The sequence below is a fragment of the Rhinopithecus roxellana genome, chromosome 2 (genome assembly GCF_007565055.1).
Source record: "Rhinopithecus roxellana isolate Shanxi Qingling chromosome 2, ASM756505v1, whole genome shotgun sequence".
Taxonomy (NCBI): domain Eukaryota; kingdom Metazoa; phylum Chordata; class Mammalia; order Primates; family Cercopithecidae; genus Rhinopithecus; species Rhinopithecus roxellana.
In genome coordinates, this window is record NC_044550.1 from 34,792,246 (window position 1) to 34,811,148 (window position 18,903).

Here is an 18,903-nt window from a genome sequence, read left to right on the forward strand (position 1 = left end):
TAGAAGATCCCCTCCTAAGTTAGTCTCTTGTTTATATGTGTGTGTTTTTAAAGAAAGGAAAGATAGGAATATTGCCAGGGGAGTTTAGAGAGCTTGGGAAGCACACTAAAGACAACATTCACAAACCGACCTGTCAACCTTGTGGAGTCTGGACTGCTGTAAACGCACCTGTTCAGTGACACCGGGCCCAAATTCCACCTTCCGAGAGCTGGGAACATAGTCAACTCCTGGTGTGGCAGAAGCTGGGTCTGAGGGCCGTGTTGCACACCAGACAGATGTGAAAGTAGAGAGGTCAGTACCATGGCGGATAACTGGAATCTTTACTGTGCCTGAATTAAGATTCATAGAGATTTTAATGGTCAACTTTGAGCCAGAAAGCAGTGAGGTTTTCAGAACGATGTTCTCCCTCACCGCAATAGTGGCAGCTTTTAGCCCTTTCAGCTTGTGGAATCCAGCTTCATTGATGCTCCTATGGCCCATCTGAGGTGAAGGCCTAGAGGTGTCACTACCTGTCTTTTCACTGACACTAGGATCAAGAGGAGACCTAGAGAAGGGCTTCATGGAGGTGGTGCTAGAGAGAGTCCTTAGGGGAGAAGGCTGTTGTGGCTTGACAAGGGAGACTGCTCACAGGAAAATAAAGCACCTAAGGAGAGAAGAGTCTATTGCAAAACGTCTCAAACCTATTTAGGGAGAAGAAACTTAGAGCCTGGGGCCTCAGGAATGTGTCAGAAAATAGTCAATTAAGGAGGACCCAGCTAGGGGACTCTATGGAGCCTGAAGCTGAATGTTCCTAATTAAATGTTCCTAACTGGGTTGATTTCTCTCTTTTACCCAAGTACATGTCATGACTTAAACCGCATGTGCTTATTACTCATCTTACGAATGACGTTCATCTTCCTGTCCACTGTGACATCATACTTTGTAGTGTCCTAAAGATATTTAGCTATTTTCACAATCAAGGGCAGAGAAAAGCTTCATGAAAACCCTACAATTTCCAATCACCACATTTTCTAGCCAATATGCTGTGAGGTGTAATGTAGTTATGGCTGGGCATTTGATGTATGGGAAAAGAAACATACTATAGTAGAAAGGTCTGGGTTTGAATCTAACCTTGCCATTGTATTAGCTGGTTAATCATTGATGACTGACTTAACCTCTCCAGGCCTCCATTTGCTCTTTTATATAATGTTCTCTCTTCCATAGAAGATTAAGTGAGAATGCATGGAACATACATGGTATGGTGCCTGGCATTTGGTAAGTGCTCAAAAATATCTGTTCCCAGTGCTCCTCCAAATCCCTTCATAGAGGTGAAAGGCCTTGATCTGGCCCAGATCAGGAGACACTCAGTATAGCTGTTGCCCCTCTGCCAGTAGTACATCTGCCTGCAGCATACAGAAGACTTCAAGACCTTTGTGGAGCCACAAGTGGGAAAGAAGCCTAGGTCTCTGAAATACCATGTGAAAGTGACCTGCACACTGATCACTTTGGGCTGTTACATGAATGAGAAAGTTTCACTGCATGAAGACACCGAAACTTTGAAGAGTGTCTTAGGAAACTAAGAGTACACTAAATACTTCACTTCCATCTTCAACATATCACATTCCCCCCTTTCACAAGCCCAGATGCTCAGCACCAGACCCTCCCTCTGGACCACAGAGGTCAGCCCATGAAGCTCTAGGCTCTAAGCCATAGCCCTGCTTGCCATCAAGAACCAGAGCAAGTCTTCTACACTCTATCTCCACGACCTCAATGATTTTAACCTTTAGCTCCCACAAATAAGTGAGTACATGTGAAGTTTGTCTTTCTGTGCCTGGCTTATTTCACTTAGCATAAGGACCTCCAGTTCCATCCATGTTGTAGAAGGATGGTTACCAGAGGATGGGAAGAGTGGTGGGGGTGGGAAATGGTGGTGGAGTCGGGGGAGTGGGCATGGTTAATGGGTACACAAAATAGTTAGAATGAAGACTAGTATTTCCTAGCACAACAGGGTGACTATAGTCAAAATAATTTAATTGCACATTTTAAAATAACTAAAATAGTATAATTGGATTGTATGTAACACAAATGATAAATGCTTGAGGTGATGAATACCCGATTTATCCTGATGTGATCATTATATATTACATGCCTGTATCAAAATATATCATGTAATCCATAAATATATACACTTACTATGTACCCACAAAAGTTTATTAAAAAAAAAAAAAAAACAGAGTAAGAAAAGTGGATGGAACTCTCTATACTAAATTCCATGCTTGGTCTTGGCCAAGCATTATATAATGCCTTAGACCAACAATGGTATCCTTGAGGAATGGAATTCTCAATGTCTCGAGGATATTCTGAAATCTAAGGAGAAAACTGTTCAAGAAAGGAATCAGGAGACAGGTGAAGGAACCTCAGAGACACTCTCCATTACCTGCGTCCTCACTGACAGTGAAAGCTGTGTTGCCCAGGGACACAGTGGAGGCATCGTTGGGACCACTAATGAGCACCTTGGCTGTCGCCACCCTTCCAATGCGGGCATTGTCAGAGGCATCTGCCAAGGCAATCTCAAACTCTTCTTCCTCTTCATACTCGCTGTCATCAATAAGCATGACATCACAGGTGGACATGGTCACACCAGGCCCGAATATCACACGACTCGCAGCAGACATCCCTCTAGATTTAAAATCAGAGCCTGATTCTAGAGCATAGAGGCTACTTCCCATAGCTGACTTAGGGACTGTGTAGCAAACTGCAGATACAATGCTGCTTGCATCTCCTGAAATACAAATGGCAAAAAACCAAAGCATTTGAATGAGTTTTTCTCACATTTTAAAACCTCTGACAAGTTAATGAGCTTGGTCCCTCTGACACAGTCCATCACTATTTCTGTTCAAACTCTGACATAAAACCTTCCTGAATTGCAGTTTCTTTTGAGCCTGTGGTATAAACCACTTGAGGATTTAATATACCCCAGATACTTCGCCAAACAACTCAAAATGGATTTCCCATTCTGTGAATTTTGTGCTCTGTTAATTTGCAAGATTCATTGCCCACCATCTAAGACCACAGCAGGTGGAAAGATAAGACACATATTTGGTACTGTAAGTAGCAAAGTAATTGTGTCCTGAAGGTAGTGCTATAAGCACAGTTCACTGCCTTTCTGAATAAACTTCTATACTTTAATTCCCAGAGAGAAGCAGGCTTATTTAAAAAGAGAAAGACAAAACAAAATAAAACCTGCCACTCTATACAAATGACTTTACTTATTAGGGCTGCCACTTCCCTTGGTGACAGTCTGTTCTGGGCCTGGCTTGGTGGCCCAGAGCAATCAATGAGGCTTGCTTGTTTTCCAAGTGGTATTACCAAGGGTTTTTGCTATCTACAGTATTTGTTACACTAACACCCAGTCAGCAGATTAAATAAAGAAACCCAACATCATCATTTACAGTCTTGTTGTGCCTTTGAATGAAGGTTCAATTTCCATGTTTTTAAAGTCTCAATCTTGCACAATCATAATTCCATATGATCTTTATTTTTATTTCCAACTCCTCAAGAATTGCCCTTTTATCAACATGCACAATTATTATGTATCGATTGAAAACAAAACAAAAAAGAATTGCCCTTTATTTCTTACACACAGTTTATTTCTCATCTCAACTCTACATATGACTGTCACATAGGGAAATTTTCAGCATATTTCTGTCTTCCAAGAATAAGATGGAAAGCCAGTTCTTAGGAACTGTAACTTCCCTCCTTGACCAAGGTTACTAAATATTTTATGGATTGGGTGATTAATTAAGAATACTGATTCACGAATAATTTGAAAGGCTAAATATAACCAGTCTTCTAGTCCAATTCAAGAAGAAATGGGAGCTCTAACAACCTGAACTAAGAAAAGAGGCTTTCTGATGGTAGTCACTATGGATAGAATCATCATTAGGGTTATTGTGGGAACCAAATGAGTTAATACGTGGAAAGTACACATGTGAGTTAATGTAATGCATGAGATGAGCACTTAGCACATAATAGGAACTCAATAAATGTTAGCAATTCTTTTATTTTATTTTATTTTTTGAGACGGAGTCTTGCTCTGTCACCCAGGCTGGAGTGCAGTGGCCAGATCTCAGCTCATTGCAAGCTCTGCCTCCCAGGTTTACGCCATTCTCCTGGCTCAGCCTCCCGTGTAGCTGGGACTACAGGCGCCCGCCACCTCGCCCAGCTAGTTTTTTGTATTTTTTAGTAGAGACGGGGTTTCACCGTGTTAGCCAGGATGGTCTCGATCTCCTGACCCCGTGATCCGCCCGTCTTGGCCTCCCAAAGTGCTGGGATTACAGGCTTGAGCCACCGCGCCCAGCCAATGTTAGCAATTCTTATAGCTCTTTGTCACCTGTGGCGCCAACTGACCTTTTCTTTCAATAGGTGCAAACAGAAAACCAGCACTCTCGTTGACCCGGTAGATCTTCTTGTCAAACTCTAATGTGGGTTCATCCTCACTGTCGTTGATAATGACCTTTGCCCGGGTGAATTCCCCTAACAGGGCATAAGCTGGCATGCTGAGCTCCACAGTGAAACTCTCAACATTTTCAAACACGTCGTCATCGTTGATGACAATGGTGCAGGACTTGGTGTCCTCTCGCTCATCAAACTGGACCTGTCACAAAGGAACCAACAAGAAGTTAAGCTGTGCCTGAGCTTCCCCTGCTCTGCTCCCCAAGGGCATCATAGGAAAAGAGCATCTAAGCCCAGTGGGCAGAGAACTGACTGAGATAGCTGGTTCTCCCAGCCCTGGTTCCCTGCTGTATCACCTGGAACACCCAGCCACCTCTTCCCATTCTTTACCTGTACAGGAGGGCTGCTTTATTGTATAAGAACATGAAGGAGCAAAATCTCTCCTACCATTGGTGACCAGAGAAAAACATGTAGTAACTCTTTATAGCCTGTCTTATTAACTCACTTGGTGCAGCCATAGTCATCATTTGATGACTCAGTTCCCTTTCTGGAAGATCTCTGGCCTTGGAGTGTGAAGTTCTGTTCTCAGGTCTGGTTCTGTTACTTCCAAGCCATATTAGGTTATGAAGCTTTATAAACATCAGATACCTCATCAACTAAAGAAAAAATAGTAATATTCCTACCTCACACACTTCTAAAGGAGGTCTTGTATATGAAGGTGCTAAGTGTATTTTAAAGCACCATACAAACATAAGATATTATCATTACTATCACCATATTTACTTACACAATTAAAATTGACATAAAATTCCAGTGTACCGAATAATGGAATTTAAATTCATAGAAAATTACATTATAAACAAGGTAGACTAATTTTAACTTGATATTTTGACTACACCCTTTGCTATTAAAATGTGAATGATTTTAGCCCAGTACAAAACACAGAAATTATTTTATATGCACACAATTGTGAACTTATAGGGATTTATTCTGGTTTTACTTTGTTTAAAAAAAGAAGAAAGAAAGAAATTAAAAACCTTCAAATGAAACCACGACTATGGACTTGTCCAAAACTGTAAGTGCAGGAAATGGGCCTGGGCTATACTTTGTGTAAACGGAGACAACTGAAATATGTACAAAAAACAGTCATAAATGTCTGGGGATATACAAATCTGCAAAAATTTTAATCAAACAGAAAATTATTAGTACATATCTAATCAACTAATCACATTAAGTTTTATTAAGCTTCATATTTTAAAACACTCCCAATGAAATGAAACACTCAACAGATCTTTATGTAAGATCTAGAATACACTGACAGTCTTTTGTCTTTCCCTGCAAAACACAAGAATATCCTCTGTCTTATCATTTAGCTGAAAGACATTAGCTTATCTGTTCTTTCCTAATTCCTCACTTACATTTGACTTAAGAGGCATTAGCTTAGTCCAGCTGAAATGCCTCAATTAAAGAACAGAGCCCACTTCTCTTTACAGAGATCTGTGTCGCCTTAATAATAATAAAGTTGCTTTGAAAAACAACATTAAGTGCCAGATATTGTGCCCTCCATAAAAGATGACAAACACATGGGGCCCTGTATTTGTTGACTATTTAAGTCCTCCTTTCTCTTCCGCTTTCACTCTCTCCTTTTTCTTTCTCATTGCCACCCTTAATTACCACTGGTATGTAGATGACTTGCCAATTTCTCTCTGGACACCAGATTCTTCTCCGCATGCTCTGCCCATCTATACAGTGGTCAACCTGCTGTTTCTAAGACAATTTATACTCAACATGGCCAAAGCAAGCAAAGTCACGAGCACCAAACCTTGCCAAACCGGCTCCTCTTACATGTCCCTTCCTAGCAAGAGACATCATCATCCATCTTTCCCTTTGGCCCCATTGTGTAATCAATCCACTGCTAAATCCTATCAATTCTCACTCATCTGTCAAATCCATCCACTTCTCTCTAACTTCACTTCATAATCGAAGCCCAAGCTCCCATCATCTCAGCCAGCCTATTCTAAGGACTTCCTAACCAGTCTCCTTACACACTCTCTTTTCTCCCTTTAGGTAAAAAAGATGAGGGGAGAGGAAGGGTTGGGATACCAAAGCTGAGTGTAGAACATGATGCTTGGAGACATCTTTTTGTCATGAAGCAAAATGTAAAGACTGAGAAACTAGACAACAACTTCTCCTTTGGCAGTTAAAACTTCAATGGAGGTTAGAGAGATCATCAAGAACAAAGTGCTATGGGAGGGGAACACAGGAAAATTATTTAATACTTGAGGAAGGACACTAATGAAAAGCAAAGTTGAGTGAGAAGTGGGAAAGTACCACAATCGCTTGCAGCCATGTCACAGCCCTTGCTGGAGCCTCCCCCGACCCCACCACCCCACCTACCTGGCCAGCATACTCTACGTAGTCCTGTTGCCCAGGTTGGGAGCTGACCCTAGAGCTGGAGCTGGCGGTGCCTTGCTCGGTGTGACACAGGACGATGGCATATTGGTTCAGGTTCCCAGTCCTCTGCACCATGACACTGACAGACCCTGCCTTCTCACTGACGTTGTAGCTGGAAGCACGCAAAAAGGCATCTCTTAAAATATGCCCCATGGTTATGAAAAAACAACTTGTTTAATGCCTGTCTCTTCCATTTGGTTCTTGGCATTAGGTAAAGAGGAAGTTTGGTTCCTCTAAGAATCCAAGCTATAAATTGAGGGAATGAGCTCACCTGAACAATAAGAGCATCAAATAAATAGGGAAGCTGTGGATGCAGAATGTCGTCTTCCCTGCTTTGGAAGCAAGCAGAGAGTCAGTTTGGGAGATGGACAGCACCTAAGAGCTATGAACTTCAGATTTTGGGGCACAGAGAAAGGAAAAACAATCTTTCCCTACTGCGGTTGAGTAATCACAAGAGATCAGTGGGCTCTTAGGGAAGAAAGCTGCTATGAAGGCAATCAATGACTTAGGTGGGAACTGACTGGACCAGATCTCCAGGAACTGTGTAATGGAGTCAGGACAGAAGCAGAATTAAGAAAATGCGAGGTAAGCCTACCTAACAGAGGTGTTTAGACAAACGGAACTTTAAGACAATGAGGGAAGAACAGGATTAATTTAGCTTCCTGGTCAGAATCTCTGTTGCATTTGTAAAGTAGAAGGCCAACTATTCATGTGCTATTGATTCATAATAAGTATCTAGGTTTGGAAAGCCCACAGAAAGTAGGGCATGAGCTGAGCTTTGTTTTTCACCACTGAGGATGGCCCCTGGACCTGGGTGCATGTCTTGTGGCTGTGAGAACAGCAGGGAAAGTGCCTCTGAGAGCTCAGTCTTCATTGCCAGCTTTGGGATCCTGTATACCACGTAGTCCATTAAATGTCAGAGGGTTGTCCAGAAAAAGGGATGAATTTTATTGAATTCATTGAATTTTGAAGGCAATATAATTGAGAGGTAAATAACAGCAAAACATTACATATGTAAAAGTTGATTCTAATTTTCCTCTAATTCTCCAAATGTGTGTAAGAGTAGAATAGCCTGAACTTGGGGAACACGAAATCAAGGTTTTAAGTCTTCCTTTTTTCCCCACAAGTTCTAATTTTTATCTGAATTTTCATGAAGTTGATTTCTTGGATAGTGAGGCTCTGAAAGGTAGACTTAAAGAATATTTCACCCACATAAATTATAATCCCAGTTATAATCTAACCTATAAAATCAGCACCATGCTTGCACACTACCCTTAACAATCAGTATCTCTCTGTTTGCCTTTCTAACTCTCCAACAGATTAGAAAAGCATCTTATAGCGTTGTCTACATTAAGCCATGCATTTAGCCTTAAAGATATACATTCCTACCAAACCCAAAGAAGCCAGGAGAGAAAACAGGCTTGAGAACAAGGAGAATACAGAGGGAAGGTGAAGATATTGACAGTGTAGGCCAGTGATTATTTTCCAAACTTGAATGCCTATTTTTATTTTTCCTATCAGTTCTACTAGACTCTCTTCTAAAACTTAAAGACAGAAACAAAAACATTTGAGAAGCAGTAGAGCACATCGTTAAGATCACTGGGCTTATATCCTGGTCTTACTGCTTATTAGCTATGTGACTGTGGACAAGTTACATAAACAAGTTTCTGTCTCTATTACTTTGCCACTGTGGGGACAGGAATGGAATTCATCTCAGAATTGCAAGTATTATATAAGATGATGCATGGCAAGTCCTAGTGCAGTACCTAATACATACAGTGCTCAATAAATATTTGGTGAAATTATTACTTTTATCGCTGCCTTTTTTTTTTTTTTTTTTTTGAGACGGAGTCTGTCGCCTGGGTTGGAGTGCAGTGGCCGGATCTCAGCTCACTGCAAGCTCTGCCTCCCGGGTTCACGCCATTCTCCTGGCTCAGCCTCCCGAGTAGCTGGGACTACAGGCACCCGCCACCTCGCCCGGCTAGTTTTTTGTATTTTTTTAGTAGAGACAGAGTTTCACCGGATTAGTCAGAATGGTCTCGATCTCCTGACCTCGTGATCCGCCTGCCTCGGCCTCCCAAAGTGCTGGGATTACAGGCGTGAGCCACCGCGCCCGGCCTCGCTGCCATTATCACCATCACCACCACCAACAGGTGACTAGAGCTGCTCCCCCAGCATCCTTCATCCTGACTCCCTCTGCTTGACTGATTGATTTCTCAAGAAGGAAAGCACAAACTTGTACCTGGTATATTTAAAGCTGATGAGGGACCACTGGATATGGAAGACATTGTCGCTGACCACGTTGGGTTTACTGTCTTTCACCAGAAACTGAAAACTATCCATCATCTCATGGATCTTCTCCTCATGCAACACGTAACGAATCAACCCCAAGTTCACATCCTCTGTGAGAAAAAAGACTCTCTGTGAATTAACCCAGGGATGTAACGGCAGCTTCATAGATTACCATACCAACATACCTAGTTTATTCTTCTAAATGGATTACAAACAAAACTTATTTTTCCAAGCACCAAAAGTGTAGTAGTTATTTATTTATTTATTTATTATTATTATTATTTTTTTCTGAGACAGAGTCTTGCTTGTGGCCCAGGCTGGAGTGCAGTGGTATGATCTCAGCTTGCTGCAAGCTCCACCTCCCAGGTTCACGCCATTCTCCTGCCTCAGCCTCCTGAGTAGCTGGGACTACAGGCACCTGCCACCACGCCTGGCTAATTTTTTGTATTTTTAGAGAGATGGGGTTTCATGTTAGCTAGGATGGTCTCGATCTCCCGACTTCGTGATCTGCCCGCCTCAGCCTCCCAAAGTGCTGGGATTATAGGCGTGAGCCACTGTGCCTGGCCAAGCATAGTAGTCTTTTTTTTTTTTTTTTTGAGACGGAGTCTCGCTCTGTCGCCCAGGCTGGAGTGCAGTAGCTGGATCTCAGCTCACTGCAAGCTCCGCCTCCCTGGTTTATGCCATTCTCCTGCCTCAGCCTCCCGAGTAGCTGGGACTACAGGCGCCCGCCACCTCGCCCGGCTAGTTTTTTTTTTGTATTTTTTAGTAGAGACGGGGTTTCACCGGGTTAGCCAGGATGGTCTCGATCTCCTGACCTTGTGATCCGCCCGTCTCGGCCTCCCAAAGTGCTGGGATTACAGGCTTGAGCCACCGCGCCCAGCCAGTAATCTTTAAAATAAATGTTTCTGTCAGATTTTAAAAGAAAATCCTGAAGCTCTGTGAAACAAAAGATTTGTCTTTATTTACAGAGATATTGTAAATATCTCTTATGCTGTTATAAAACAAGAATCCCAGGGTCCTGACAAAAAGCACTTCAATAAATGTTTGTGAATGTTGACGGCAAGTCCCAGAGTTGACAGAGAAAAGTCTTTGACCCCATCCTCTGTGTTTATAGCCTCATACTCAGACCTAACTCCTTCTAATAAATGTTCTTTGGAAGGTATGTGCTAATAAGAATAGCTGAGTTATGTTAAAACATCCAAAACACAAAGCACAGCTAAAAAGGTATGAGGAGAGAACATTCAATTGAGGACAGAGAGTAAAAAGAAAATTCATGGAGAACGAATTTTGAGATGCAGTTTTGCAATGACTGCTCTCAGTCAAGTCCATCCTGAAAAACAGTCTAGAGGAGCCTGACAAGCTTATAAAAAATGAAAATACAACATGGCCTACTTGAGGTGATTCAAAATAGGGAAAATATTTCTGTTGAGCAACCTATACATGTTGATTTTAATTTCTAGGCTGAAGACTTAAAGTCTGTAATCCTTAGAGATCAAAAAATAAACCACACAGGATCACAGATCTTTCATAATGTCTATTGCTATTTTTTGCTTTCTTGTTGTTATTGTTTTTAAAGAAAACCAAGCAGTATCATGCATTCTTTTCCAGAAAACCTGGCCAACACTTAGAGCAATTTAGGAGGTGAGGAAGCACGGTAAAGGTGAATTTTTCTTTGCCATAGTTAATCATCACAGGGAAAAAAAAACAGGAGAAATAAATTCATAGGTTGGATGGTTAGGCACTAGAAGATCTCTATTTGCAAAGAGGTTACTTGGGCATAAGTAGCTGGAAGTGGTTGTGAGAAGAATCTGGGAGATAGGGAGTGTGAAATTGGCATACATTTCTCCCATTTCTAAGTCCCCAGAGAGTCCCCACCCTGGGTGAAAGTGGCAGCAGCTCTGCTAGGTTGCAGCTTGTTCTCCACAAAGCCATGCTTAGGGCCCGTCGTTATCTCATAGACTAGCTGCGCGTCCTCGGTGTCTGGGTCCACGGTCAGCAGTTCCTTCTTGGTGATCAGGTTGGTTGCCTAGAATAGAAACCCATTAAATTTAATTCCTGAGGTGGGAATAAAGCAGGAACAAGACCCTCTGACTCAGATTTAATTCAGTTCAACAATGATTTACTGAGTATATTTACTGCATGGAAAACTCTGTCAGGATTGGAGAGGCTATGAGGATGGAAACTATCCCAGCTTCTGCCCTTGAAGTATTCACACTTTATGGGGAAAGAAAGGCTCATGCACAAGGTCAATGTGGCAAGAGCTATAATGGAAGACATAAAAAGAGGGCTGTACACTTTTTAAGAGAGAGAGGGGGAGAGAGAGAGAGATTAATTTCATCTGGAGTTGAAGGAGGATGAATTGGAGGCAGTGGGATTAGAGTTGGGCCTTGAAAGAAAGTTGGAACTTTGAAACAATAATTCAGTAAAGGGAAGGTGGCCACTTTCTAGGAGTCAATTATGATGTCTGAAATAGAGTAAGAGAAACAGACTGTACCCTGATATTGCCCAGATACACTGACTGAACTTTCATTCATTCATTTACTGAAGTATTTAGTGAGAGCCAACATTTGAGCAAAGAAAGAGGGTGGTCAACAGCATTGAAGATTGTTTTTAGGTCTAGTAAGGTAAAGACAGATAATTGGCCTCTGGATTTGGCAAAATAGAGGTCACTGGTGACTTTAATAACAGTTACTGCAATAGAGTAGGAGTAGGGGGTAGAAACCCAATTGGAGAGGATTGAGAGGAGAATGGAACTGCTCTGAATAAGGTGGGGAAAAAAGATCAAATAGGGCATAGGAGAAATTGGCACTAATTTTAATTCATGTTTTTTTTTTTTTTTTTAAACCCAACCAGTTCAATGAGAAGCTATAGTGCAACAGCTACACATACAATGAACTAATCAGCTCCATGGAGATGGAAAACAAGCCACATCCTAGAAGGAATACCACCCACCAATGCAAGAAACCAGTTCTCAACCGAAGAACTATGTTTGGGTGGGGATATGGATTTAGTGTTTGACATGGTTACTAGGTGAAAATTATAGCATAGATCTTAAAATGACCGATTTAGAAATTAGGAGAAAGAGAAAGGAATGTTTAAAGCTCAATTCATCTGCACACACTTACCTACAAAAACGTCCCGCTTCTTTCTCATTTATGGTAGACACTCGATATTTTCCAAAATCCACCCTCCCCTTCTTCTAGTGAACAGCTTTTTAGCTGAGCCTCTGCCTGTCCAGCTAGCGACACTATTTCCCAGCCTCCCATACAACATTTGGGCCATATGAACAATTTATTGCCAATAAATATGAGTGCAAGGAATGTATTCAATTTCTGTATCACTTGCTTAATATGGAGTTCCTTGCCCCTCTCTTTCTGTTTTCTCCTTCCCATATGCTGGTACAGCTGTCCCTCGGTATCTACGCGGATTGGTTCTAGGCTTCTCTGAGGATTACAAAATCCATGGATGCTCAAATTCCTTGTATAAAATGGCATAGAACTTGCGTATAACCTATACACTTTCTCTTGTATACTTTAAGTCAAGATTACTTATAATACCTATCATGGCATAAATGCTATATAAACAGTTGTTGTACTATATTTTTAAAAGTTGTATTATTTCTTTTTTTTTCCCTTCAAATATTTTTGAGCCACAGTTGTTAGAATCCACAGATGTGGAACCTGTGGATACCAAGGGCCAACTATATATTGATGAATTTCTGAAGAAGTTTGACCAGGTTGTCAATAGCAACCACTTAGTGATGGCAGAACAATTAGGTGGAAGGAATCCACATCTCTAAGTGCTCAGGTAGAGCCCTGCACTGCCCACTTACTTCCACCCTATATGTGAGAAAATAAATAAATAAACTTTTATCTAGTTTGACCTACTATATTTTGGGGTCTTTTTGTAAGAGCATCTTAAACTATACACAATCGTAACCAAACCTACATAATCTAATAAACTAATAAACAATCCTAACCAAACTCATGGAGCTCACTAATCTCAGGAAAATCAGTTTATTTAGGGAGGGACAAACAGGTGAGCTGAATTGGAGTTCTATTCGTAAGTCATTGTCATGAATAAGGATGTAGCCCAAGTTGGGTGGTGTGAACATGACAGAGGGGCAGGCCTTACCTTGCCATCCATGTATTCCAGCCACTGGAGTCCCAGGTTGGTGACAATTCTAGGCGTGCCATCATCTACTGGGAGGATGTCTACTTGGAACCGCTGAGGTGCTGCTGTCATAACCTGTAGGGGAGGGCAGAAAAGAAAACTCATCATTCACAAGCGCCTGAAGTATGTCAAGTTCAGGGCCTACACAGCTGGAACCCCTGAAACACTTCAGAGATGAGGGATGGGCAACTGAGCCCATTCCCATCCCTTATCATCTTGGTACAAGACCTAAGGGAGAAAGCTGAGTGATACAGTAAGAACAATGTAGGAAGAAAAGAAAAAAACAAAAAAACAATAAGTGGCATTCTTGCTGGCATTTCACCTTCTATGGAAGTTGGTTTTTACACACCTATGTCTTCTTTAGTTGAGTTCAATATTGTCTTGGGAAGGAAAAATAAACAGTATTTTTCCTTTCAATAAGCCTTGTTAAAATTTTCATGAGAGGCTGACAAAAATAATCATTAAATTGTTAATGTTGAAATATCTAGGTTGGTTTATGTCAGATGTGAAAGAGGTTTTCATGGGAAGATATTTTCTTTGTGTTTTTTTTCCTTTTCCCGTTGTTGTGTGTTTTAAGGGAGAACTCTCTATATGAGGGTGAGGCGCAGAAGAAATCAGGAATAAAACCATTTGTGGGAATAGTGAAAAGGAAATTTTGTTTATAATCCCATTCTCACAGATACACACATGAATGCATGCAACACACACATCATAAATTGGATCCAACACCTCACTGTTCCTGGGTGGATACAGCAAGCTGGGACACAGGGCAATGAGACATTGGCTTTTCAATCTCCCACAAGCTACCTTCTAAATAATTTCCATTTTTTTTAAATGACACCGTCCCTCCAGAGACGTGCTGTAATATTTTGTTTATAAGAACAGTAGCCCTCTTGCTGATATATCCTGAAATCTTTTCTCTTCTGAAAGTCAAACTAACTGGGTAGCAGCTACAGTTTGGGAGAGAGAAAACAAGAGTGATGACTTGCCGGGTGGTGAAGCTGTGCAGACACTGAAATGGCAGGAAAATCCCAAGAGCCATCCCACCGACATACCAGCTAACGGAGAATGACCTTCTCGCAGACTGTCTTGAAAGGACACAGAGGATCTTTTTTCCAGGAAAATAATCCTTCATTGTCAAAGCAGAAAAGGAGCTGTGCAGGCCTGAGATCCTTTTCTTATCTTGGAGGTATAGTAAGGTGTACACATGCCACTCACTAAAACTGCCTCCCCCAGGTCAGACACCTTTAATCAGAATTGCACTTTAAGGAACTGCAGGAGAGCTGGTTAACAAATGAAGGGATGAGAAAAAATGGCAGCAAGGGAGTGGAAGGGGAATCAACGTTTCTTCTGATCATCTGGATGTTAGAAGACAGCAGTCCCTTTAGGAAGTAAAGCTTGTCAGTTGCACAACCTCAATAGAAAAGCATTTTACTGGTTTCACAAGCTGGTTCTAAGATGATGATGATGATGATGATGATGATTACAGCTTCAGTTTATCTGATGTTCCCTGTGTACCAGGCACTGGGCTAAGTGCTTTATATACATCAGGAGAATATGTATCACTCCCACTTTACAGATAGGGAAAGTGAGGCTTAGAAAGTTTAAATGATTTACAAGTACATTCAGTTTGTACATGACATGGCTGGAAATTAAATCAGTATCTTTTAGGATACATATGCAGAAGAATGAACCTGGACCCCTATCTCTTACCACATACAAAAATCAAATCAAAATCAACTAAAGAATTAAACCTAAGACCTCAAACGATGAAACTACTACAAGAAAGCATTTAGGAAACTCTCTAGGACATCAGTGTGAGCAAAGATTTCTTAAGTGTTATCCCACAAGCACAGACAACCAAAGTGAAATGAACAAATGGGATCGCATCAAGTTAAAAGGTTTCTGCACAGCAAAGGAAACAATTAACACAGTGAAGGGACCACCCAAGGAATGGGTGAAAATATCTGCCATCTACTTATCTACAAGGGATTAATAAGCAGAATATACTAGGAGCTTAAGCAATTCTACAGGAAAAAATTTAATAATCTAATTTTAAAATGGGCAAAAGATTTGAATAGACATTTGTCAAAAGAAGATATACAAATGGAAAAGAGACATATGAAAAGGTGCTCAATATCACTGATCACCAGAGAAATGCAAATCAAAACTACAGTGAGATGTCATCTCACCCCAGTTAACGTGGCTTTTATCTAAAAGACGGGCAATAAAAAATGCCAATGAGAATGTGGAGAAAAGGGAACCCTCATACATTGTTGGTGGGAATGTAAATTAGTACAACCATGATGGAGAACAGTTTGGAGGTTCCTCAAAAAACTAAAAATAGAGCTACCATACAATCCAGCAATCCCACTGCTGGGTATATTCTCAAAAGAAAGGAAATCAGTATATCAGAGAGATATTCACACTCCCATGTTTGTTGAAGCACTGTTCACAATAGCCAAGATTTGGAAGCAACCTAAGTGTCCATCAACAGATTAATGGATAAAGAAAATGTGATACATATATACAATGGAGTACTATTCAGCCATAAAAAAGGAGATTCAGTCATTTGCAACAACATGGATAGAACTGGAGGCCATTACATTAAGTGAAATAAGCCAGGCACTGTGAAACATCACACGTTCTCACTTATAGATGGGATCTAAAAATCAAAACAACTGAACCCATAAAGCTAGAGAGGAGAAGAATGGTTACCAGAGGCTGGGAAGAGTAGTAAGAGGGCAGAGATGGTCAATGGGTAAGAAAAAAAAAGTCAGAATGAATGAATAAGGCATAGTTTTTGCTAGCATGACAGGTGACTAATGTCAAAAATAATTTAATCGTACATTTTAAAATAATTAAAAGAGAATAACTGGATTGTTTCTAACACAAAGGATAAATGCTTGAGGGGATGGATACACCATTTTCCATGATATGAGTGTTACACATTGCATGTCCGTATCAAAACAACTCATGTACCCCAAAAATATATATACACCTACTATGTACCCACAAAAATTAAAAATAAAAAATTAGTTTTAAAAATCAATATATTTTGGATGCAAAAACCACACTCTTAACCACTGCTATTTCTCAAAGACTGAGAAACTCTGTTTAGGCTGAGGGGATGCAGTCCAAAAAGAGAAAAACAATCTAGAGATATACAACATTATTCAAAAACCAGATGAAAGAAAAATTAAAGGGTAAAGGATGGGCAAAAAGAAAAAAGAAATAACAGTAATACTAACAACAAGAACTATCACCATTTATTGAGCACTATTTGTCAATGGTGTTAAGCATTTTATGTGGATTACCTCCTTGGATCCTTAAACCACCTATTTGAAGCAGATAATTACTGTTCATTTTACAGATGAAAAACTGAGGCTTAGAAATGTAATTTGCCCAAGGCCAACCTACTAGCTAGTGACAGAACAAGAACTCAAACAGTGGTACGCTTGATGTAAAAATCCATGTTCTGCCTCTGCCATGCAGTGCTAGGCTACCTCCTCCAGTGTCCTCACCCCTCACCTCTTTTCCCCCTTCCTCAATGATAAAGAAGGGGTTTGTCCCATCAGAAACAGTGAAGGTGAACCAGTCCTTGAGGGAGTTACTGCTGTCATGGCTGTAGCTGACCCGGTTCTGGTAGATGTCTTCCATGGTGAAGGTGGAGGTGAGGTGGAAATGCTGCCCATTGCTGGTTCGCTCAATGGTGCCATGGCGTGGAGGCTGCACGATGGTGAAAGTGACAGATTCGGCCTGTCCAGAAGGCAAAATACCAGAGGGGAGGGAAGCTCATAACAGAAACCAAAAGAGTGAGTGATGCCCAATTGCTGGTCAAGGGTAGCAGAACCCAAAGACATTGATAAAGTAAGGACTGTATTTTCTTTATAGACGCCAAAAATAGGGCTAAAGAGAATGACCATACTGTTTGCTAGAATTGCACTTACATTCTGGTACCTTCAGGTGTAAGACTAAAACATTTAAATTTCTTCTCTTCAGGTCACAGGGGAAAGCCTGAATTGTAAACCTCTACCAAGATGATAGGAAATAGACCTTTTTAATCTGTTCATTTCTTTCCCATACGTCTACCCGTAACTCTTATATACAGAATCTCATATGCATCACAACAGAAGCTAGCTTCTCATTTTTAATTACTGCTTCTCTGGTGACTCGTAGAAAGAAAAAGGGGCATAAAATCCTTCCCAAGGCTTTTCAACGGTTTCCTACTAACTTAGAACAAAATGCCAAGGCCTAACCTGGGCCAGCATGGCCCTCTATGACCTAGTCCCAGGGTTCCTCTCTGGCCTCATTCTTTTCTCCTGCCTATTCAATGGGTTCCAGCCTCTTGGCCTCTTGCCACCTTTGCTACAGTTATTCCCAGAGTCTAAGTGCACTAGATCACAGTGCCTTTGCATTTCTGGTTCCCCTGTCTAGAGAGTGAATTCTCCCAGATAACTGCATAGCTTGCCCTTTTGCTTAACAATGTCTTTGCTAAAGTATGACCTTCCTCAGAGAGGCCTTCTCTGGATACTCTAAAGTAGCACATCTATCCATCTCTATCTCCCTCATCTGCCTTTATTTTTCTTCATAGCACTCATTGTATCTGATTATAATATGTTCCTTCTTTCTTTACTGTCTTTTCCCCAACCAAAGGTAGTAAACTCTCTGAGCCTGCAACTTTATCTGTCTTGTTACAGCCCTGTCTTTAGCATCTACAGCAGAGCCTAGAACATCATACGTAATTAATATTTGATGAAAGAATCAATCAATCAATGAGTGCTGGCACAGAGAACTAATTAATAAGTGTGGCAGTATGAGTTTATGTGAGCTAAGTCATGTCAGAATGTGAGATGCTTTAATCTGGAAGCATGAGAATAAGAGCTTAGTCTCCACATGTGCTGTTTTACTGTACAAAGCCTAGTTTTTGAGGAGGCTCAAATTGTAATAATTAGTTGCCATCAGAGAAGTCTGGATGAAGGAGGTGAAATGGAGAGAAGGACATATAGGTATAGAAAATCCCTGTTCACGCTAATGGGTAAAAAGTCAGCTACCTGATTTTCTGTAGATCAGTACAAAATCAGCATTATAGCAAGAGCTATAACATGTTAAAAGGATTATTACATGTACTCAAGGGAGAGGATGAATGTATTTAGGTTTTTAGAAAGGGTTTAAAGCAATTTGATCTCAAATGCATTTGATTTTCTTTTCTAGAAGGCCAGGGTATCTTCTGCTTCTTAATCCTTCAAGGATGTTTGCATGCACCTTACAGTTCCTCCCTACCATCAGGATGCACAGCTGCAAAGCGATAGCTGCCATCAGGTCAGCCTCTCATTTAGCCAGAGAACCCAGGGAAGGAAGCGCTCTTACCTCTGTGTCAGCATCCACCGCCTTAAGCTCAAACTCTGTGATGGTCTTCCTCACGCCCTCCTGCACCCGCATCCCTGAGTTCTGTACGATGGGCAGCAAATCATCGACAGGGTGAAGAGTGATATGGAAAGTCTGAGTCACCTAGAATGGCAGGAAAGTGCAGGTGGGACACCTGTCCCT

General features: G+C 41.1%; 1 protein-coding gene across 1 annotated transcript in view; it reads right to left on the reverse strand.

Moving 5' to 3' along the window:
• FRAS1 (Fraser extracellular matrix complex subunit 1) overlaps positions 1-18,903 on the reverse strand; it is a 470,770-nt gene that overhangs the window by 66,262 nt on the left and 385,605 nt on the right. The window contains 9 exon segments of the mRNA XM_010384575.2: positions 169-329; positions 2,417-2,761; positions 4,390-4,636; positions 6,832-7,000; positions 9,131-9,290; positions 11,056-11,206; positions 13,315-13,428; positions 16,885-17,112; positions 18,724-18,864. Coding sequence (XP_010382877.2) covers positions 169-329; positions 2,417-2,761; positions 4,390-4,636; positions 6,832-7,000; positions 9,131-9,290; positions 11,056-11,206; positions 13,315-13,428; positions 16,885-17,112; positions 18,724-18,864 — 1,716 coding nt within the window.